At 39.0% G+C, this 22893-nt stretch overlaps 1 protein-coding gene and 1 long non-coding RNA gene across 12 annotated transcripts in view; one reads left to right on the plus strand and one right to left on the minus strand.

Annotated features, from left to right (window-relative positions):
* The window catches only part of kmt2cb (lysine (K)-specific methyltransferase 2Cb), a 142407-nt gene extending 119616 nt beyond the window's left edge, over positions 1 to 22791 (plus strand). For 6 of the 10 annotated variants that reach the window (XM_067454132.1, XM_067454137.1, XM_067454138.1 and 3 more), the window contains 21 exons: positions 26 to 92; positions 335 to 398; positions 509 to 741; positions 1608 to 3173; positions 3263 to 3454; positions 4144 to 4311; positions 4478 to 4619; positions 4900 to 5041; positions 6047 to 6225; positions 6381 to 6517; positions 6909 to 7119; positions 7587 to 7723; positions 7995 to 8096; positions 8240 to 9389; positions 12075 to 12211; positions 12331 to 12461; positions 15307 to 15478; positions 18038 to 18154; positions 18257 to 18330; positions 18890 to 18998; positions 20876 to 22791. In XM_067454132.1, coding sequence (XP_067310233.1) covers positions 26 to 92; positions 335 to 398; positions 509 to 741; positions 1608 to 3173; positions 3263 to 3454; positions 4144 to 4311; positions 4478 to 4619; positions 4900 to 5041; positions 6047 to 6225; positions 6381 to 6517; positions 6909 to 7119; positions 7587 to 7723; positions 7995 to 8096; positions 8240 to 9389; positions 12075 to 12211; positions 12331 to 12461; positions 15307 to 15478; positions 18038 to 18154; positions 18257 to 18330; positions 18890 to 18998; positions 20876 to 20968 — 5323 coding nt within the window. In that variant the 3' untranslated portion in view covers positions 20969 to 22791. The remainder of the gene's footprint in view (positions 1 to 25; positions 93 to 334; positions 399 to 508; positions 742 to 1607; positions 3174 to 3262; positions 3455 to 4143; positions 4312 to 4477; positions 4620 to 4899; positions 5042 to 6046; positions 6226 to 6380; positions 6518 to 6908; positions 7120 to 7586; positions 7724 to 7994; positions 8097 to 8239; positions 9390 to 12074; positions 12212 to 12330; positions 12462 to 15306; positions 15479 to 18037; positions 18155 to 18256; positions 18331 to 18889; positions 18999 to 20875) is intronic. The other 4 variants (XM_067454134.1, XM_067454142.1, XM_067454135.1 and 1 more) reach the window with 3 other exon arrangements.
* Positions 6375 to 22893, minus strand: part of LOC137090257 (uncharacterized) — an 82763-nt gene continuing 66244 nt past the window's right edge. For both annotated transcript variants that reach the window (XR_010907835.1, XR_010907834.1), the window contains exons 3-4: positions 6942 to 7108; positions 6375 to 6509 (exon numbers count right to left, since the gene is read on the minus strand). This is a non-coding gene — a long non-coding RNA (uncharacterized lncRNA). The remainder of the gene's footprint in view (positions 6510 to 6941; positions 7109 to 22893) is intronic.

Genomic DNA, 22893 nt, shown 5'->3' on the forward strand with positions numbered 1-22893 from the left:
CCTTTCTTCACAAAATCCCAATTAGTGTCCAGACAGGGCAGACGCTACCTGCCCCTGAAGGAAGTGTATCTCCAATGCCGTTGACTGGACAGGTGAGACATTTAGCAGATTAGAAAGTTTGTTATATACATCCTCCACCTTTTGTGTGTTTGTTTATTAAATATTTTGGGTAATCTGATTTTCCTTTAGCAACCAATAAGAGTGTAGTATTCTCAGCAGTAGTTTCAATGCATTTAACAGAATTTGGCAGAATTTCCTCCTTAATCAGTGCATAAAATGTCAGCAGATAAAGTCCATAATGACTGTGTAATTTTGTCTTGAATTTCACATTTAGGATAACAAACTTGCTCCTCACATGGCACGACCAAATCCCCCAAATTTTGGAACAGGATTTACCCGTAAGTTTTTAATAATCGTTACCTTTAATTGTTACCTCTAATTTTACCTTTAATCACAGAATTGTATTCTTTAAGCCAGTAAATAATAATTCCAACTTTTCCCCATCAAGAAGACACACAGAAGGTTCAGTATGAGGACTGGCTCAGGGAAACCCAGCAGCTGCTTCAGATGCAGCAGAAGTTTTTGGAGGAGCAGATTGGGGCCCACCGAAAGTCAAAAAAGGCCCTGTCAGCCAAGCAGAGAACTGCCAAGAAAGCAGGACGGGAGTTTCCTGAAGAAGATGCAGAACAGCTCAAACATGTGACAGAGCAGCAAGGGGTGGTGCAGAAACAGCTGGAACAGGTAAAGAACGTGCATAATATCAATCATTCATGAACTGCTTTGTTTACAGATAATGTCTCTGACCTCTCTTTCTGAAAACTAAAACTATTAAACACTTTTCAGGGTTTAAAAAAAAAGCATTATTATAGCATTTAAAAGTACATTTAAAAATACACATATCATTTCATGATTGCCCTTTAACAAAGAACAGTTCACTTTATCATTTGATATAAGGCCCGTTTATAACAAGAACAATATCGATAACTATTATGATATTAGCATAGCTACTTTCTGCTTTAAATGTTAAAGCTCAGGTGAATTTTATAGTTTTTATACTTGTATATATTGTTATAGGTATTGTCCTTGGTATGAACAGGCCTTTAATTATCTTACCCTCCAGTAGTTTTTTAGAATCTTTTAATAGTGAATACAAATTCCTTGAATCCTTAAATATTTGTATGACTATTTCCCTTTGTAATAGTCAAATAATGTTAGAATTTTAATAGAGTAGGATTTTTTTTGCAGTAATCAAGGACATAGCATGTTCCAAAAAGGAAAATAATTAAAATCTGTGGTCTGTACAATTTAAAAAAGTAATATACTATGAAAAACATTTTCTGATATAAGGAATACAGTTACCTTTACAATTAACGTCTAATGAAGAGTAGCAGTATTATTTCTAATATACGGGTGTTGACTTTTACATTATTAGTTCAGATGTCTTGTGATTATCTAACAGCAATTCTTTATATCATACATTGTTTCAAGGATTCACCTCTACATATCAAAAAGACAAGCCCAGTTCTTTCAAATTTTGTGATATTTTCTTGTAAGATCAAGGACATGTTTTAGTCCAATTTAAGGTGATTTTTATGTGATTTTTCTAGATCCGGAAGCAGCAGAAGGAGCATGCAGAGCTGATAGAGGAGTACAGAGTTAAACAGCAGCAACAGGGTGGCATGCAGCCCCCAATGATGCCTGGAATGCCACCAATGCAGCCTCATACTGGTATGATGCCAGCTGGGCCCCCTATGAACCAACCTATGATGGGTCCTATGATGCCCATCCGGCTTCACCCTGGCCAACCAGATGCAGCTAATGTGTCCAACACAGCAGGCTGGCACCCTGGTGCACCTGTTCCTAGTGGAGGCCCTCAAATGCCAGGGGTAATGCCCGCTCAAGCAGTGCAGGCACAGCCTCCACAACCAACAGTGGCTATGCCCAGTCAGGGCCAGACAGGTGGCGAGTCTACTCACGTGAATTTCGATGATACCAACCCATTTAGCGAAGGTTTCCAGGAACGTGAGCGCAAGGAGAGGCTACGGGAGCAGCAGGAGAGGCAAAGAGTTCAACTCATGAAGGAGGTGGAAAGGCAGCGTGTGAAACACTGCATGGAGCAACAGCAGGTTCCTAACTGCCACGATGGTACCATGAGGGCCCTTACCCAGATGCCTTTTTACAACCAGGACCTACCGCAGGACTTCATGCAGCCACCCAGAATGCAGCAGCAAATGCAAGGGCCACCATTTCCACAGCAACAAGGCATGCAACCAGGGTTTGTCGGAGGACCGTCCAGACCAATGATGGGTAACGGTCCATTCCCTCAGGAAATGGGACCAGGATTTGTTTCTGAGAACCTAGCGCCCCATGGGCCTAACTTTGTTCAGGCACAAGCTAGACCTCAGAGATATCCTGGGCCAAATATGATGCCTCAAAATCCAGCTCAAAGGCATCCATTTCCAATGGAAGGACCCACGCCCTTGCCTCCTAACTTTCCAGGTCCCGGTCCATCACTTATCCAGCTGTACTCCAACATCATCCCAGAGGAGAAGGGCAAGAAGAAAAGGAATCGCAAGAAGAAGAAAGATGATGACTGTGAGTCGCTGAGAGCTCCTTCTACACCTCACTCTGACCTGACAGCCCCGTTAACACCCTGCGTGTCAGATACATCATCTACGCCGACAAGGAACCCAATGGTCTTTGGCGACCATGAGTTCTGCGAGACGTCCCAACCTGGATCGTCTACACCAGGCTCCATGAGCAGCCAGCCGCACTCTGAGCTGGAGCGCCAGCTCTCTGAAGGCAGCTGTGGTGGAGGGCCAGAGATGACCATGAGCCATCAGGAGATGCATGACAGAATACTATCCAACATTAAATTGGAGAAGGTGGAGGCGAGTGACTGCCATGGACATAAGGGAATGGAGATGGAAATAGGAATAGGCATGGTCAAGGTAGAAGCAGAGAGGGATGGGATGATGCTTCATCATGCGAGTCAAAGTCCAGCCAACAGCTTGAAAGGAGAAGCTGGGAATGAACTACTCAAACACCTCCTAAAGAATAAGAGGACTCCACCTCCTGCACTGCTCCACCAGAGGTCTGAAGACAGGTCAGAGGAAGAGGGATCCACAGACAGCAAAGCATTTCTGCGACAGAGCTCCATGGATAGTACTGGGGTGAGTGATTGAGGATGCATCATTTTGAGTTGAAAACATGGGTATTTTTGAACTATTGTCTTGACTGTTTCATGTTCCCTTCCCCACAGACATTCTCAGATTCAAACCACCCTGATTTCCCTGGACCATTACTTCAAGAGGACAAGAAGAAACAGAGGAACAAGAGGGCACCCAAGAGCGGAGACAGACCTGCCCCTCGCTGTAAAAAGAGGAAGAAAGAGGAGGATGAGAGTCAAGCAGTGTATTCCTCTACTGAGCCAGTAATGACCCAGTTAAAACAGGTAAGATGCAAAATCCTTACTAAGTCTTGAGTTGTATTTACTTCCATGGCCGTCAGCTGTCTAAAATATCCCTTTATCAATAATAATTGTTGCTATGACAATTTTTAGTAATTCAATGTTTGTTTTAAAGGAATAATTACTTTCATTCAGTAAGTTATAGTAAATACATTTCATCTGTTAAAAGTTATATATATTAAATAAATGCCGTTCTCTTAAACTTTATATTCAAGAATTAAGGGGGAAAAATATATTTCCACAAATATATTAAGCTGGTTTCAACATTGATAATAATCAGAAATGTTTATTGAGTAGGGTTTGTTAAAAAAATATTCTGAAACAGACTTTAATTTAACCTTTTTATCATATAAATACAGCCTTGATGAGCATAGGAGACTTCTTTTTTTTAAAAACATTAAAAAGGCGTAGACTTTTGAACGTGTCCTCTTGAGAAAGCACCCATATTTTGTCCGATCCAACAATATACTAAACAAAAACAATACTATTTTTGATAAAATATTTAAGTATATTTTATCTTTTATTATAATAAATGCTCATCACATGAGAAGTCGTCAGGTTTCTGACAGGTTTCTTACATTTACATAGGACCTTGGAGCGTAGGTTTCTCTGATCTAACGCTTTTCTGAGTATGACCTTTATCTTGCTCTTTTTGTCTCATTGTTTCATTGCAGCAGCAGCTCTCTCTCTTGCCCCTAATGGAGCCTCTGGTGGGGGTGAACTTTGCCCATTTCATGCCCTATGGGGGCGGACAGCTGGATGGAGAGAACCGTCTCTCGGGCACATTTGGAAGCGCCTCATTGGATGGTGTCTCAGACTATTACTCTCAACTGATTTACAAGGTAATTAAGAATAGCTAATAAAATACTCCATGACTGTACATTTGCTACGAAGCATCAACCAATCACTTTTATTACTTACATCAAGTCTCGTGATGTCAGCAGTAAACTCTGCTTATATTTCATGTATGAGATGTGCAGATGGTCACTCATATATATCTCTCTACAGCAGAATAACCTGAGCAACCCTCCCACTCCTCCTGCCTCCCTGCCCCCAACCCCTCCTCCTGTGGCGCGGCAGAAGTTGCTCAATGGCTTTGCCACAACAGAAGAGCTTGTCAGCAAAGGTGGTGTCATTGTTGGGCATGATGGTGAGTGGCAACTCTCAATTTGATATTAATAGTGATAATTCTGACTAGTTATGGACAGGCCAATGAACTATTTACTGTTGACTAGAGATAATGGGTTTGGCCAATGCTTTTTGATCGTTAATCGCATATTGATATTTCTCTGGTATTTGTACAACAAAAACAACAAAAGAGTCTACAAAAAAACATTTAAAACATAGCAGTTTACACAAAACATAATGTACAATGGGCGAAAATAAAAATGACGCTGGTTGTTTTGTGTTTTGGGGGTTTGTTTCAACAGTCACCAAAGGGCTGCTTTCTCGACCACTGCAGTTTAAGGCTGAGGAGGAACTGCTGGCTCGAGCTCTGGCTCAGGGGCCCAAAACTGTGAATGTGCCAGCCTCTCTTCCCACCCCTCCTCATAACAACCAAGAAGAGCTCAGGTCAGTACACGGATCTAGAGAACAGGGATTACACTTCCCACTCAAGTTTTAATACTTCTGTTATGTCAAAGTTGGACCTTCAAATGTGGATATTTTAAGTAAAAGAATAGACTTAGAATTGTAGTTGTATACGTGTAAAAATGACTATGGAGGCCATTAGGCTGCTGAAAATTCAGCTTTGCAATCACATTAATAAATTAAAATTAAAATATATTAATAGAAAACAGATATTTAAAATTGTAATAATTTTTCACAATATTATTGTTTTACTATATTTTTGATCAAATAAATGCAGTTTTAAAAAAAATTAACATTATTTTACATTACATTTTCATTACAGTCCCAGTTAGTCTAGCACAGTGCATGTAGCAGGGTTTTCTGAATGACTGAGGCTAGTCATGTCATGTAGATGGAGAAAGGAAGTGGTCCAAGCACTGAGCCATGAGGCACCCCAGTAGCTAGATGATGCGACTTGAACAACTGGAGTGCAGTTCCTGAGATGTTCAGTCATTAGGGTTGACAGGAGGATCTTTTAAAACTTGTAAACCATAGTATACATATTTCTCTTTCCATAATTATGATTAAGAACTAATTTCTCTATTTGTGAAATTAATCTAACTAAGAACTAATTTCTCTATTTGTGGCTTGTCTTCTACCCAGACCTTTTAACTTCCCTCTATAATAAATTTGCAGTGTTAAAAATTATTTTACAGTCTATGGTTAAAATCTGTAAAATTCTATCTACTTGATCAAGGATCTTTATTCTAGAGCAAATGATTTAGCACAGATGAAACCCTTTTTTAGAAGTTTCATAGTATGCGCTATAGTATGCGCGTAAAGGTAGTGGACAGTAATAGAGTAATAGTGGACAGTACTTTGAAATGTGATTGTAAATAAACATGGCACACAAATAGCATGCATTTAGTATTTTCTAATTTCTACACATTAATCTATTTTAAGTTTCTCAGTTAAAATGTAACAAATCTATTTCTCTTGTACACACAGGGGACAGGAGCACTGTGAAGACAGAGACACCCCAGACAGCTTTGTCCCATCTTCTTCCCCAGAGAGTGTCGTTGGCATGGAAATTAGTCGATATCCTGATCTCTCATTGGTCAAGGAGGAGCCCCCTTCTCCAGCCTTGTCTCCAGTAATTCCAATGTTTCCTGTCTTTAGGGGCAAAGGTAACTAACCCCTTCCCTTTTGTGCCTACAATTACATTATAAATGTCCTGGGTGCTGTTGAGTGACCACAGTGTATTTGATGGATTTAACCCGTTTTTATTTTTTTTAAATCCATGTGATATTTATATAAACTTGCCTTGCCTATTATTTTGTAGGCTCAGAGGTCAGGTTACGAGAGGTCAAGACGGAGCCTTCATCAGTGTTCTTCGGCTCTTCATTTGGATCATTGCAAAACGGTTCCAACACTGGGCTGGTGTCCATCGCCATCACACTGAAGCCAGCTGCTGCTGAGGTGAGAAACACTGTTGGTTTATCAGAGAAATCTGTTTCTGCAGAGGTACCTGCAGAATTTGTCTCAATTGACAGTACAGGAACATGACATACAGAAAAAAAAAAAACAACACCGTACAAAACATGGAAGAATAAGTACAACAATTTCCCTACTATAGAATGGGTGCAATGATGGGCGTCTTTGACACAAGATTTGACAGCTAACTTAAATTCACAGCACAAATGGTACAAATAACTACATATTTATATTTTCTGAACAAAAATGTCTTGCTTTTGCCTCAACCCTAAGTATGAGAAATAAGACACGCACAACTAACACAAGTCAAATAATGTGAGATGTAATATCTAAATCGTTGTCATTCCTCACTGTGTGCTTTCCTTTGCTCTTTCAGAACATCACTGATGTTGTCGCAGCCATTGCTGACCTGATCCGTGTGAAGATCCCCAGCAGCTATGAGGTCAGCAGTGGCCCAGGCTCTATGGGGGCCATCAAGACCTCTATGGATCCACAGCGTCTAGCCTCTGCACTTCATGAGCCGAATGGACCACGGGCCATGCGGCAAGTGCCTCACCACCTGCAGCTACAGCACAACTATAACAAAAGTAAGGATCAGTAGGGATGCCTGCATGTCCATAATTTGGCACTATGTCATAATTACCTCTCTTAATGGCACATGATCTTTCAGAAATCATTCTAAAATGACTGTGACTAACAGTTAGGATCTAATTGTTTATCCATCAGTTGTTAAATGTGCAGTAGTATGTCTGTGTCTGGCACAGCTACTGACGGAAAATCACTATTGATTTTGTGAACGATTGGAGAAGCTACTTAAACACAGTAGTGATCTTGGCCTGAGCTATCCTATTGAAGTCTGCTCATCTGTGTCGGATACTCACTTAATGAATTTACTAAATCAGATTAAAAGCCTCAATACAAGATTACATCTCATTTATCACAGGGAAATGACACAGCTCTCTATTATCATTGTGTAATTGCTGTTTTTACGCTAATCAGAGCTGGTAGGAGGAACATTTTTTAATGTTTATTGACTACTGTGGATCTCTTTCAGGTGTTGGTGGTAGAGAGCAGTATAAGAAGGGACAGGGCAGCCCAGGATCGAGGCAAAAATGGTGTCAACACTGTAAAGTGGTAGTCCTGGGCAATGGTGTGAGAAAAATTACCAAAGATGAGAAGGGCAAAGCACAGGTAAGAATATGTCATTTTTGTTTGCCCTTAAGGCGTTTGCAACCTATTTTATTTATATAATTTGACATATTTCCATGTGGAATGTAGAGTGTGATTTGATTGGGAATTGATTTGTGGATGCTCTATTTCCAAATGAGGCCAGACTAATGCTAATGCTTAAATAGTTATTTTGCTATTGGTTAACATTAACCAATGGTGACATCAGCAGGAAATTGATTTCAGAGGGGAAGCAAGTTACATTATTACGGTCTCATCCTCTGATTTCTCCCAGGAGTCGCAGCTATGTTCTGATGGGGGTTTGGTGTTCTGCAGTCATAGCTGTCTCATTCTGCACTCGTCATCCTCTCAGTCCAATGGGAACACCGACACCAAGGTTTGTTTTCTCGGTCATAATACATATGCAAACAGCTTTGAGACTGAGCATAGCTGATTTTATTTGAACGATAGATGAATTGCTCTTGATTACGCATGATGAATGTCGTGCACATGTTTAATGCTTCTGTTTTGTATTTCCAGACATCTGTTGCTCTACTTTCGGAAAGTGCTTTGAAACAGAGTCCTTCTAAAGTCCAGCACCAGTATAGCAACAACATGTCCTCGCTGGACGTTCACTGCCTGGCCCAACTCCAGCCCAAGCCCTCGCCTCCAGCTCCGAACCTTCACGCGTTTTTTACCGCCGCCAAAGCAGCTCAAGCGATTAAGACAGAATCCAAACCTGAAAGCATATCAGAGAGCCATCTTAAAGTGACAGTTAAGTTGAAACCGCGTTCAGAGAGCCACATGGAAGACAAACAGTGGCATCACGGCAAACGGTGGAAAGGCCTGCGCTGGCGAAAATGGACAGTACACATTGCGGTACCGAAAGTTGTCACCCAAGAGTCGGAGGTTGAAGAGCTCTTGCAGCAGCTCAATTCATCTCTTCGGCCGTGCTCGATCACCCATGACCGCCGCCGCTGCTGTTTCTGCCAACAGATTGGCGATGGGATGACGGATGGCCCTGCTAGGCTGCTCAACTTGGACTTGGACACCTGGGTACACCTCAACTGTGCCCTTTGGTCCTCTGAAGTCTATGAGACTCAAGCCGGCGCCCTGATCAATGTGGAATTGGCGCGTCAGCGTGGGCAAACTGTGGTTTGTGCGTTCTGCCAGCGCTTAGGCGCCACCAGTGGCTGCCATCGGCTGCGTTGCCTCAACATCTACCACTTCACCTGTGCCCTGCAGGCCGGCTGTACGTTTTTTAAGGATAAGACGATGCTGTGCCACCAGCACCGGCCACGGGGAGCCGGCGCTGCCGCCGGCTTGTACTTAGAACATCAGCTGCGCTGCTTCTCTGTGTTTCGCCGTGTCTTTGTACAGCGCGATGAACTACGACAGTTAGCGGCGGCCGTACAGCAGCCTGAGCGTGGCCATACTTTCCGTGTGGGCAGTTTGCTTTTCCATGCGATGGGTCAGCTGCCACCTGCCCTGCTACCCACGTTCCACTCGTCTACAGCCATCTATCCTCCAGGGTATGAGGCGAGCCGGCTCTACTGGAGTATGCGGCACGGTCAGAAGCGCTGCCGTTACGTCTGCTCCATTGAAGAGCATGAGGGGCGTCCTGAATTCAGCATCCGTGTGATTGAGCAGGGCTACGAGGATCTGGTGCTAACCGACACGACTCCTAAAGGTACGACTCATCACATATACTGATATAATACAATTCAGTTTGATCAAATTCATAAAAAGTAAACAAGACTAATAACAGGGGTATAACAAAGTCATTCATTTTAACTCTTTCCCCGCCAGTGTTTTTTTTTAAAGTTGCAAGCCGTTTAATGAATATCTGAGCATGCAATATATCAAAATAAAGAGCTGACCCTCTTCTTTTAAACACAAAAAACCTTTTATTCCAGCTTCATGCAATCCTTTTTTTATCAACACTTGAATATGGGTACGTTTCATTAAAAAAAAGCAACATTTTGAGCAAAACGTTGAGAAAATCACGTTTTTGTGAAAGACTGTTCCTAGATCAGAGTCAGAGCGATGATCAAACACAGATAGGGTAGATCGAGTCCATCAACACCTCTAATGCTTCACAGTCCTGTAGCTCGTTCTGGGTCCACATTTCATTCACTAACATTAGATAGTTTTGATTCATATGCTGTTTAATGATGATGATCACGTTATTTTACATATGCATCGCTTGTTTTACGGCGTCTTACTTGCATGTGTTTTGATCAGGAGATTCAGTACTCATTCAGAAGATGCGCAATAGTGCCCACTAGTGTCTGACAGTGGAAACACGGAAAATTCCGTGTTTGGCCTTGAAGCGTTTTCTCAAATAACGGAAAATTCCGTGTTTGGAATTCCTGCAATTTTGGTAGTTACTCATTTAATTCAACATAAACTAGTTTCTCTCTGGTTTCCCCTGACACTGGAAGAAAATACAAAGAACATTTTTTAACACATTGAACATAAGAGATTTTACAATTAATTGCACCAATATCTATGTATTATCTTTCTTTAATCATATTATTAACTTATCAGCAAAATCCAATACTGGTGGATTCATATATAATTCATATCAATATATTTATAGATAATACAATTTGAATACATATGTAGGGTACAACATGGCTAAAGGCACACCTTAAAGGGATAGTTCACCCGAAATGAAAATTCTGTCATCATTTACTCATCCTCAAGTTGTTCCAAACCTGTATGAATTTATTTTCAATACTAAACACAAAAGGAGATATTTTGAGGAATAATGGCAACCAAACAGTTGATGGACCCTATTGACTTCCACAGTATTTTTTGCATTTTATGGCAGTCAGTGGGTCCCATTGTGTATGATTGCAGAAAATGTATGTAACATACATTTATGTAGCATGTATGTAACATTTATGGAGCAACAGATTTTGTGTGAAAATAAATCACAAAAGTAGTTTATTTTTGTTTAAAAAAACATATAAATGTATGAGATGGTAAGGGGGCATTTTACCCCACACACTGGGTAAAAGGCTCACCATCGTGGGGCAAAATGCACGCATTATTTATACAAATACTTAAGCTTAATTAATGTATTTAATAATGAGCTAATACTTGTTCAAAACAATCACTTTAACAAAGTTTGCACTATTTTCTGTTTATAAATTAAATAATTCATTTTTTGTTCAATAAATATACTGTCATTAATATAAAAACATATTTTAAAAATACATAAACAAAATAATTTTAAAAAGATTAATTGAATGAGGTCCCATAATAATTTAAAGAGATAGAATTACATTAATAACAATAAATTATATTTTATTATATATAATTAAAATAATATTTTTTAAATATGATAGTTTCATTATAAATATGATGATTCTCTCTAAGGTGGACAGACACCCAAATTAATATATGATATTGACCATCTGAACCTAACCATGTCATGTCAACAAATGGAAGAGTCAGCCAGCTGTTTATAATCATGTTTATTATTGTGCCTTTTGTCCCAACAGCAGGGGCGCTTTTTACCCCAAATAGCATACTTTTACATATTCTTACATTATTGAAAAATTGTTGCTTTAATTACCTTAAACAAAACTGATAATCATTAAGACCTTTGCCTCAAATTGTATTCAATAATTTTAGCGATTCTCATTTGCTACTTAAATCTACTTTAAAAAAAAAAAAAACATCAAATATTAGATGCAATTAGAATGAACCAGTTTTCGGGGCAAGTCTTAAAAAGCATCTTCAGTGGTCTTACATTTGATTAAAAGAAAGGAAGAAGAAAAAACGTAGCAGATATATTACTATTTTATTGTTATTTCGAAATTAATTAATGATTTGAACTTTGATATGATGCACATTAAACCTAAAACAACAGTTGAAATAGCAAAACTGAAATAATAATAACAAGGAATTACATCCCATTGAAACAGCAGCTTTCATGCTCAGCAGGGGTGTTAAAAAAAACTACAAACTTGCAAGAAATGCCTTTTGAATCCAAACCAAGTCATGTTTTGCCCACAATCTGCTGCCAATAGAAAGTCCACATAAGAAGAACCAAATCAAAGCGCTTTCAGTTGATCAAATCTGAAATGAGGGTGAAAGGACCCAGTTCTTTATGCATTTACAATGTAACTAAACTGACAAGTGGACTCAGATGTCTTTTTGTTGTGCACATATTGCAAATCACTCCAAGACCACAAAAAATACACTATTATGAGCCCCACATGTGCTCTGAATGTGTAGTAGAAGACAAAACAAAGCTGCCCCAATATATGCCTAGGGACCTCATATTTATTTAACAAATTCAGTTGCAGCTTTTTTTGTTTTTTTATTCGCTTGTGTGCTCATTCTTACCCATGTGCTCTAGGAGTCTGGGACAAGGTTCTTGGGCCCGTGGCTGAGAGGAGGGCTGAGACGGGCATGCTGAGACTCTTTCCTGTCTATCTGAAGGGAGAGGACCTGTTTGGGCTCACCATTTCAGCGGTTACCCGCATCGCTGAATCGGTATGTACAATAGTTACAACCTTAATATCACTCACTGCATATTGTGAAGTAAAATGCCCAGTTATGTATGTTTGTTTCCAATCGATGTGCTCATTTTGTGAAACGTCACTCTGTTGTAGCTGCCGGGTGTGGAGGCGTGCTCAAGGTATCGATTCCGTTATGGCCGTAATCCCATGTTGGTGCTTCCACTGTCGATCAATCCATCCGGCAGTGCTCGCTCTGAGTTGCAGACGTTCCCCCATCATGAGAGGTCAGTATTGTAAAAAATTACAGTGTGGTCACATTAAAGGTGCACTATGTAGTATTTTTCCAGTAAAATATCCAAAAGCCACTAGGCCAGTGTTATATGTTTTGTTCAGTTGAGTTCTTACAATATCCCAAATGTTTCCAACTATTTGTAAATTGTGAGAAAATTGCTATTTTAACCAAGGAGCCGGGACGTCTGAGCATAGCGTCTGAGGGAGTCGCCAGTCAATTGCGTCATATCTGCCCTTACCCTTGGCTTCCGACGCTTTACGCGCAGTTTGTGAAACTTGCAGTTTCACACTGCACGCGCAAGCAGTGCGTTGGCAGGGCAGGATGGAGAGCGGGAGCCGCGCGTTCCTGTTGTGCATTCACACTGGCAGCGTTCGTCTTGTGCAGCTGAACCACAGCTTGTGTATTGCAAATACAGAGGAATACTGTCCATTCTGTCACATTTTTCGGTGTTCTCCTCTGACACTGTAATTCTCGTGCTTTGATTTATGATGGGAAGCATATATGCTGCAAATGCGACTGTTTTCCCCACTGTCCCAAAAACACATGCATATAAAATGCTATATTATAGATAGTTTACATGATAAAAGTAACCTTAAAGTTAAGACATGCCTCTGGGTTTAATCATTTAAACAACCCGTTAAAGTTTGGGCAGAAACTTTTGGCAGTGATGTGTTTTCATGCATTTCATTTATTTTTTTCACAGCACAGGATGTTATGTGGTGATAATGAAACTCGCGGAACACTTCACTTAATGATTTTAGGGTGAAATGTGTTATTTTTCACGTTAACCAGGTCAATTTTATCAAGAACTATTCACTGTGGCTTTAATTCAGCGCGAGCAGCACGTCAAAAATAGAACACTGATGTTAGCGAGTCTGGAGGAAAAGGCTGTAGTTCCCTACCGGCCGTTTGCTGTAGTCCTTAGAAATTGATTTCTTTAAAAGCAGATTTCTCCCTTTGCTTTTAAACTTTGAGCGTTGTAACTTTGCAGATGTTGTTTAGGCTCAAACAGCAAGATTACACACTAGCTAAAGTTAGAAAAGTGAAATAGTGTTTTACCATCCCTTTAATGAAATTTTTGTTAAATTTTACGTACAAGTCCAGGTTCATTAGTGTAGAGAGGTATGAAGAAAAGCTCACACAGAAATCACTTTCAAATCAAACAGCTTTTTGTTGGTCAGTGCAGTGAATTTGTAGCCTGATGTGGTCATACTCAATCCTAGTCAGAATATGAGTCTGAAACTGCTCCATTGGGCTGTGATTATGAAGCGTGTTTCAACTGAACCAGGAAAGACATCAATTGGACAGACCTACAACCAATCAGAGCAACGAGGCGACGCATTGTCAAATGTCAACAGAGCACAACTGCACTGTGTTGTCAAGTCCACGGGTTGAAGCGACTACTATATGATATATAGACCCATGAGTGCGAATTTTAGTGGGCAACCTTGCCAAAATAACACACATTTTACCCCCCCAAATCCCATTTTTCCCCTGGAGAACCCTCCGAGAAGCTATTGTTTAGGGCTAGTAGTTGGCGGGTTTTGTTGTAAAAACTTGCCAACCCTGTCTGCACGTGCGCTGGAATCAGGCTGGAATACACGATCTTTGCCGGTTTTGTAAAAAAATAAAATAATTTAATGATACACAGAGTACTTACCCAACATGATCATCATTTCTGAGAGAAATTGTGAAGGTGAATGCATGTACAAACAAGCTCTCCGTTTAGGATTCAAAAAAATATAATCCAAGCCCCTTTGATGACGTGCATGATTATGTTTGTGTTGATCATCTGTCTGTCATCGTCTAAAGCCCGCCCTTGATGATTTCATTGGTCCGAACTGCCCGACCTAAAAAAAATTGGGCGGGGCTACGTTCGGCTGACATCCAGGCTAGTGAATTTGGGTGAATTCGAAAATTTTAAAAAACTGCCCTCAAGCGAAACTCCCAGCACAGATTCCTATTGCAATGACAAGATTTCACCCAAGCAACCAGTGAATCTACTTTCCGTGCAATACCGTTTCCACTAATGGTTGTAGTGATGGATTCCGAGTGCTCCACTGACTTCACTCCTATTGGCTGCATATCTCAGTCGCATAAACATATCTCAGGTTTGTTGCTTCGCTGGAGTTGAAGAAATTCATTAAAGTAGAACTAGGCTGTGCATAAAAAAGCAGTGTATGTTGTCCATCAAAGAATGGAAATTATACTTGTTGTATTGGGCACAGGTGTGAAGCACCATATAACAGTTTTAAAGAACCGTGTAGTTAGGGACTTTTCCACCATTTGGAATGTCCCAGCTGTTGTTAATCCAGTCACAATTGACGTCAACCCAGTGACTTTGCGTTTGTGAATTGGCACTGTATTACTCAGCTGCTCCTGAGAAATGTTAGCGTTTGCATATAACTGGAAAAACTGAGGAGTCTAGCAAGAAAGATAAATAGCACATTGAATGCAGAACGATAATTAGACAGTATAAGATATGAAGTTTTACCAGAGATGGTCAGATGTTCAGCTGGCATCGCACTTTGTTCTTTCTACAATAAAGTTAACATCTTCCGAGACCTGGAACTTCGACTGTGAGAGATTTTCTCCAAATGCAGTATTGAAGAGACATTGAAACTTAGAATTTTCCACAACACTAGACACACTTAAATCCTGTCGTCAATGGTTCTCTAGTAAAATGAATGAGATTTTGTCTCTTTGTTGCTGGTAGTGTGCACACACGGAGGTTACATGTCCCGCACCTTACATTTTGTATTTGTTGGACGAGCAGTACTAATGAAATAGTTTTCTTTCCATGTTCTCTTTTTAAAAACTCGCATATGCTCACACAGGTTAAAGATCCTCTCTGTGTGGGCCAGAACATCTCGCTGCATCCAGAACTTCACCATGACGGAGAGTGGATCATCTCATAGCAAGCACTTTGTGCACTCTAAGTCATCTCAGTACCGCCGGCTGACCAGCGACTGGAAGACAAATGTGTATCTGGCACACTCCCGCATTCAGGTGAGTCTGTTCACTGACCATCGGATGCATTTGTAAAAGCTAGCTGAAACTGCCAGGTTAAACTCATCGTCTGAAAATGTTACGTGTTTAAGGGCTTCAGATAGACCTAACGGGATTGAACTCGAGGAAGCCTTAAAATACTCTGTGTGCCATGAGTCACTGCAGTTTCTTTCGTTCCTCTAAGAGCATCTTAATGAATAAAAATGTCTCTTTTATGCCCGTGTCATTGGCATTCCTCCATCTGGCACGGTTGTGTGGTCATCTAAAAGAGCCGCTGCTGATTCAGTGTCTCTTCCAGTTCCCTGCCGGGCTTTTTAAAACCACACAGGCATAAAAACAGCACATCACTAAGATAAATCACTGAGACATATCTGATGTCTCATTCAGTCAGCTGGACAAACCTGTGTATGCTGAGTTGAGGCCATATATTCTCCCTAAAAAAAATAATTATATTTTGTGTATGGAAATGAAGGAATTATTAAGATGTATGGAAATGAAGGAATTATTAAGGTGATTTTCATTAGATTGATATTATAAAAATATTTATTGTATTGGACTGTAAAAAAAAATGCTGTACTACAATCATTTTGAAATGACTACTGCTACCATGATGTATAAATAATTTGGTATCACTTTACAATAAGGTTTCATTTCTGAACATTGGTTAATGAATGAACTAACATGAACTAAACATGAGCAATACATTTGTTACAGTATTTATTCATCTTTGTTAATGTTAGTTAATAAAAATACAGTTGTTCATTGTTAGTTCACAGTACAATAACTAATGTTAACAATACAACTTTTGATTTTAATAATGTATTGAAAAATGCTGTAGAAGTGAGGTTCATTATTAGTTCATATTAACTAATGAAACCTTATTGTAAAGTGTTACTCATAATTTAATTTTTTTTTTCTGCATTAAAGTAATGACAATAATGCAGGTAATTAGCTCAAAAGATATAACAAATGCCACAATACATAAGTCCTAATTTTAAATAGCCTTTTAATCATTGTGTTTATTTAAAAATATATAATTGCTGACTTGTTTAGTTTGTATTAAATTACCTTATCTTTATCACCCAGAGATGTTGCTTTATTCTCACAATTTAGAACAAGGAAAACATTTAATCCTAAAGTGATCTAAAGTGAACTTCTCAAAACCTCTCAATTCTATTCATTTTATTCTATTTATATATATATCGTATTTTCCGGACTATAAATCGCATCAGTAAAAAAATGTGTCATGAAGAGGAAAAAAACATACCGTATTTCCTGAAGTCAATTAAACGCCAGGCCTCTGATAGTGGCCGGGGGCGTGGTCAACACGAACAAATAAAGGCCGGGGGAAAATGAGAGGATAATCTCCTAAATGCAGTTAATTTAATGCGAAACCATCCTGATGCCACGCGCTCCGATGCGAGTCATGCCAGTGCGACACACACTAATCCTGGTCTCTTCTATACTTAACCTAAAAACTTTACAGGGATTGCTTTGTAAATTAAATTGAGAATATAACGGATGCATATGCCATTAAATAGGCTACTGTAGTCTATGAGAGATGCGACATCTGAAAATGCCGTGTCAGGCAGGCTACAAATATCGATCTTCACAATGCGTGCACCTCAGTCTGCTCCGTCAGTAGTCAGGGCACTGATCAGGGAGTCAGTCCATTGACTTACCGGTATGTCCTGATCAGTGCCCTGACTACTGAACTAGGGAGCTGATTAAGACGCACCTAATATTAGCCACTCGTCTCTTGTATGTCTTCTTAAGGGTGGTCGCACCCAAGCCTTGAAGCTCAGCTCCGCACAGCGCCGCGTCTCAAGCCTTGTTTATACCTTCGCCTGTCTCCGCTGCGCGAGCCTCGCGAAAGGATGGAAGTGTCGACAAGAGCATGGTTGTGTGCAAGCTATACAACAAGGAATTTGCGTAGCACCGCAGCACATCGAGCCGCAAATATCACAAATATGCTTTTGCTGCACTGGTCTGCTGGACTGAAATAAATAAACAATATTTTGTTGATTAAGCTTATGTATTCAGTCGTTATTCAATGGTATACTAAAAATACATGTGAAAAATTACTTCTCATTGTTCTCAGGTCAAATATGCAATTAAAATGCGATTCATTTCGATTAATTACAAAGCCTCTAATTAATTAGATACATTTTTTAATCGAGTCCCGGCAGACAATCTGTTAGGGTTAGGTTTATAGTATCGACAATTAGCTGTACAAAAACAAAACGATAAAAGTGTACTGAATGTCCTAAATAAACCTACAAGGAATGGCTAGAGTAAATAAATGTGTGTGTGTGTTTTGTGCACAAATTGGTACTCAGAAGTGAGCTAATCCTGTGTAATCCTAATGTCATCATGTCTAAAAACTGTATAAAAAATAAGTTTTCGGATTTCGGAAGTTTTCGGATAGGGTTAAGTTATAGTATTTGTAACTAGCTGCATATAAAAACAATTGAAGTCTATGGCGCGCACGTGTGTGTGTGTGTAGGTAAAGTCTCTAGCCTTGGGTGTGGATGCGTCTAATGCATCTTTTGTCTGCAGGGTCTTGGGCTGTTTGCAGCACGTGACATTGAGAAGCAGACCATGGTGATTGAATACATGGGGGACATTCTGCGCACTGAGGTGGCCATGAGGAAAGAGCTGCTGTACAAGGCTAAGGTAAAGCTCACTCAGCCAATGAGGGAATAGTGCCGGGAATAATGTTACCTTGACATGCTGTGTAAGTGCATTTGTCTAAATCTGTGTGTATTTCTCCCACAGAACCGCCCAGCGTACATGTTCCGCATCAACAGCGAGCGAGTTATCGATGCAACCCACTCTGGAAGCCCTGCAAGGTAAAAAATGTAACTGATGTGTCATATCAGCTTTAAGATATGTACATTACTTGATGATGCATTATGGGTAATGTCAAACCTGACATTTCACTGTTATTTTCTGTATTTTGCACAATTCTGTAAGCTCAATGTTTAATATGGCTGTGTTAGGATTCATATTTGAGGCACTAATAATTAAAAGTGTGGGGGATTTTGAAAGAAGTCTCTTATGCTCACTAAGGCTGGATTTATTTGATCAAAAATACAGTAAAAATAGTAATATTGTGAAATATTACAATTTAAAATAACTGTTTTCTGTTTTAATATATTAAAAAATTATAATTTATTGTGCAAAGCTGAATTTTGAGCATCATTAGTCCAGTCTTTGGTGTCACACGATGCTGATTTGATGCTCAAGAAATAATTGTACTGTATCAGAACAAACCCATTAGGTTTTTTTTGTGTATAAACTTAGTGTGCCAATTTTGCTTAGTGAATTATAAAAATTGCTGTTGGAAAGTTCAAAGCGTACTCTGGAAGTAGAAATAAAGATATAATTATCCTTAATTGTTTCCCATAGATACATCAATCATTCATGCTCACCAAATTGTGTGGCTGAGGTCGTGACGTTTGAGCGGGGCTACAAGATTATCATCAGTGCCGCCCGTAGGATTGAGAGGGGAGAAGAGGTAAGACTGTACAAGTGTGTCATTTATTTTCATGAACCCAAAATAAACGGCACAAACATGCCTAAAAAATGTGTTGCAATGCACAGCAACAAATTCTTGCAGGCCAGTTTCGGTAGACTGTATGACAGCAATCTGGCATACTTTTAGGTGTACCAAATCAGTTATTGACTTATGTTATAAAAAATATAAATATATTTATGGTTATTAGCCATTATTGGATATTTAATTGTTCATACTCATTTGCACTATTTGACATTTAGATTTTCTTTACCTTTATCTGACACTCACTTAAAGGTACACTATGTAACTTTTACCCCTCTATTTTGTGGAAGAACACTGTTTTGGTTGTGCTTTGGCTCTGCGTGACTGTGCCGATGAAAACTGTTGTCCTACTGCTCGAAAAACATTTACAATAGTTAATGCTTTACAAATTAACTTTGTTAGAGCTGCATATGCCAATGTATCTGTTAATAATAAAACACCTTACCTGTTAAATAATTTAAAAAATACATCACCATCTAAAGTCAGACCAATGTTGATTCTTGTTTTATTGCGAGCTCTTTCGCATTCTCTTCTTGCCAGCAGTTCAGTGACTTTTTTTTAAACAGGTGATTCCCCAGAGGTTTGAGATTTATCATGCTCCATGTCAAGCTTTCTCACTCATTGCGACAACTAATCTATCATGCGCTGGACTTTTGTTATATGCAAACTTTTGTCTATTTACAGATATGACAACATGCACAGACTAGTGACGTATGCACTTGGGATGTGCGTAACGATTAATTTCATAACCATTTAAACTGAAATTTTGTAACTGAAAAGTCTACCCCCCCACACTTAATCAATTAATAGTCAAATCCTATACTGAATGCAGTTAAAAACAAATACATGTGACATGCTCGTCTTGCATTATGATTATTGTATTAAACTTGAGCGTTCACTTAAGCAAAGTTAGCCATTCTAGATATATTTATTAAAAATTAGGCTATAGGCAGCATCCAATAAGTTCAAACCTAATAGCCTATTATAAACAGATTTCCTCTAATAAAAGTTAGTCCACATAAGTCAGCATATTAAGGTATTGTTTTTCGTTACTGCGGCAACCACTTGCGTTTACAGGTTTGAAGGCGTTTCTCATGTATGAAAATCAGTAGTATCAGTACACATGATGGATGGTAAAGCAAGAAAAGCTTGACGCGTAACTGTTAACTGTATTTTCTTATCAATAGGATGTGAAATATCAACTGTTTAAGTGTAAAGTTTAATTCATAATGTTTCTCCTTTAATCCAGTATACATTTTCATACCGTATTGTCCCTTAAAACCTGTAGCATAACAAGCCTAATCAAGCTTTTTGTTTTACAAGTTTGACATGACAGAAGAAAATTGTAAAGTTTTGTGTAAGCTTTAAAAATAAATTTAATATAATTTTGTGTAAAATTAAATTACTTAGTATGCACGCAATTTCCTGTCAAAACCGTCCTGACAGGTCTAAAATATAAACACTTATAATAGGCTTACCATAGTGAATCAGGGTAAGACGAAAATTTATTTGGAAGAATGAATGATGTACATTTTGAACAAAAAAGTTACATAGTGTACCTTTTAAAGTTATTTTTAAAATATTCATTTAACAACTGTTAAATGTCAGTACCGGCCAGAATTTTGGTGCATTCCTACATAATTTACTGTGACTGTTCATTCAGACACCTGAAATAACCCTTTTAAAGCCAGAAAGTGCCAGGTTATAATGCTCTTCTGGATCATGTGTTGAAATTCTGAATAACAGCAGATTTTTGAAGTGTCTGTTCTTATGAGAACTGTCAGCAGAGCTTCTGATTTTGAGATTTGAACCTCCTTTGAATGATTCTGTTGCAGCTCTGCTACGATTACAAGCTCACCCCGGTTAAAGATCAGAGCAAGATCCCATGTCACTGCGGAGCCGCCAACTGCCGCAAGTGGATCAACTGAACAAGAGTGACAGCAACAACTCTGAGGTGCCAATTTACCAGAGGAGACAGAAGAAGAAAGGAAACAGCCAATCCTGGAAGTTGTTTTAGCGGGCGATCATTTTTAAACGTGCAAAACTAAGAGGAAAACACAACGCTTAGAATACAGCATTGTGTGAGAGCCATTCGTATCATTTTCTTGACTTGAAAGGAAAAGGTTCCGTTATGTGCATGTGCCATGAGTCTGTGCGTGCGTGTGTGTGTGTGCGTGTGCGTGCGTGTGGTTGTTTGTCAGCTCGAAGGCGTGTGCGTCACACGGGGCAGATTTCACCAGCGAATGAGGACGGAGAATGAGCGAGAGCACTGTGCCGGGTATGCCTTATAGGTCGATGGAGAGGGCAGGCCCATCTGTATGACGTGATCTGTACCGTAGAAATCAATGTAGAACATCACTGAATGGAGAATGTACGGAATTGACTTCCGCAAAGGGAAAAACATGTTGCACTAAAAAAAGAAAACGAGAAAAAAAAAAACGAAATAGAAAATGAACTCACGAAAAAACTCAAAAATACTTGATTCCATGAGTCAGTTTTATCCTAGATATCTCTCATTGTTTAGTGTAAAAAAATAAAGGTGTTTTGTATTTATTACTGTGTGAGTGAATGAATGGGCCTATTTTTAAAAGCGGTTTTATGCCGATAAAAAGGATGCCCGACTGCGATTCTTGCAAGCAGTTTGAGATTCTGTTACATCTGTAAATACCGTGTAAATATAGAGAAATATCAGAATGATTGACCAAATACTACCTTATTCACTACCTTATTCATATCGATATTCAGATATTTTAGATGTGCTTGTTTTGCGTTCTCCTTTCTTTTCCTTTTCGGAATTATTTAACAAAGACACATCACGATACCACGTGTACACGTGTAATTACGAACCTGTACAGAATTACAAAGGTGATTTCACAAGAAAAGTATTTTCTCTGTGCTTAGAATGTGGTATTTGTAGTGACTTTGTGGTTTATTCATTATCGCTGACCATTTTGTTGGTTTTCATTTCATTTGATTCCATTTTATGTTACGGATTGCAGCGACACGGAATTCAAAACGAGACATTCTAGTGAATCAGGTGCGATTGTAGATGTAGGGATAACTGTGAAATGAACTTTAAACCTCGCAAACCGATTATGAGATCACAAGCGTAACCTGAACAGGCACAAGTAGATCATGTAAAAAAAATGTTTTTTTTTAATTAAGGCCGTTGTATGGGTTTTATAAACATGCAACTTCCTTGTGCGAGAAAGAGAAGTCGTGGTCAGACGCTCTGTGTGTTACGAGCAGGAATCGGTGGGAGGAAAGGGTCAGCGTAGCTCTCTGAAATATGTGTACATATGAAAAACATATGCTTGTATTAGTTTTATCGATTGAAGTGAAGCATCTGTTAAGAGAGAGCGCTATTCATTTTGTAGCCAAAAACTGTTTTTCACATTTCACATGCCTTGTTATTTCAATTTGGGAGTTTCTGTGTGCACAATTTCACGTTGAAAAATGGACAGTTTAGACTTTGTATTGTACTGGGCATGAATTTTTTCAAAAGAGTCAGTTGTATATATTTTTTCTCAATGAACAGCTGTAACAAAATTGTTTCATGGATATTTTCCTTGTCTTGTAAAATACATCAATTTCCTAGTGTTTTTTCTTTTCTTCTTTTGCTCTGTATAGTAGTCTAAATTGTTTTGGAAACTGAAGCTTTTTTGAAGTACACAGAGCGATATAGGGTTTGGTATTTGAGGAATTGAATTTACATTTACAAAAAAAATAATAAAATATTTTACATCATTAATTGATGCACTTATTTTTCTTCTGGTAATGTGTTGCAGTTTTATTACGATGCTATTATAAATACTGCTATTTATCAGTATTTTAAATTATTTTATTTTAATTT

The sequence above is a fragment of the Pseudorasbora parva genome, chromosome 9 (genome assembly GCF_024679245.1).
Source record: "Pseudorasbora parva isolate DD20220531a chromosome 9, ASM2467924v1, whole genome shotgun sequence".
Taxonomy (NCBI): domain Eukaryota; kingdom Metazoa; phylum Chordata; class Actinopteri; order Cypriniformes; family Gobionidae; genus Pseudorasbora; species Pseudorasbora parva.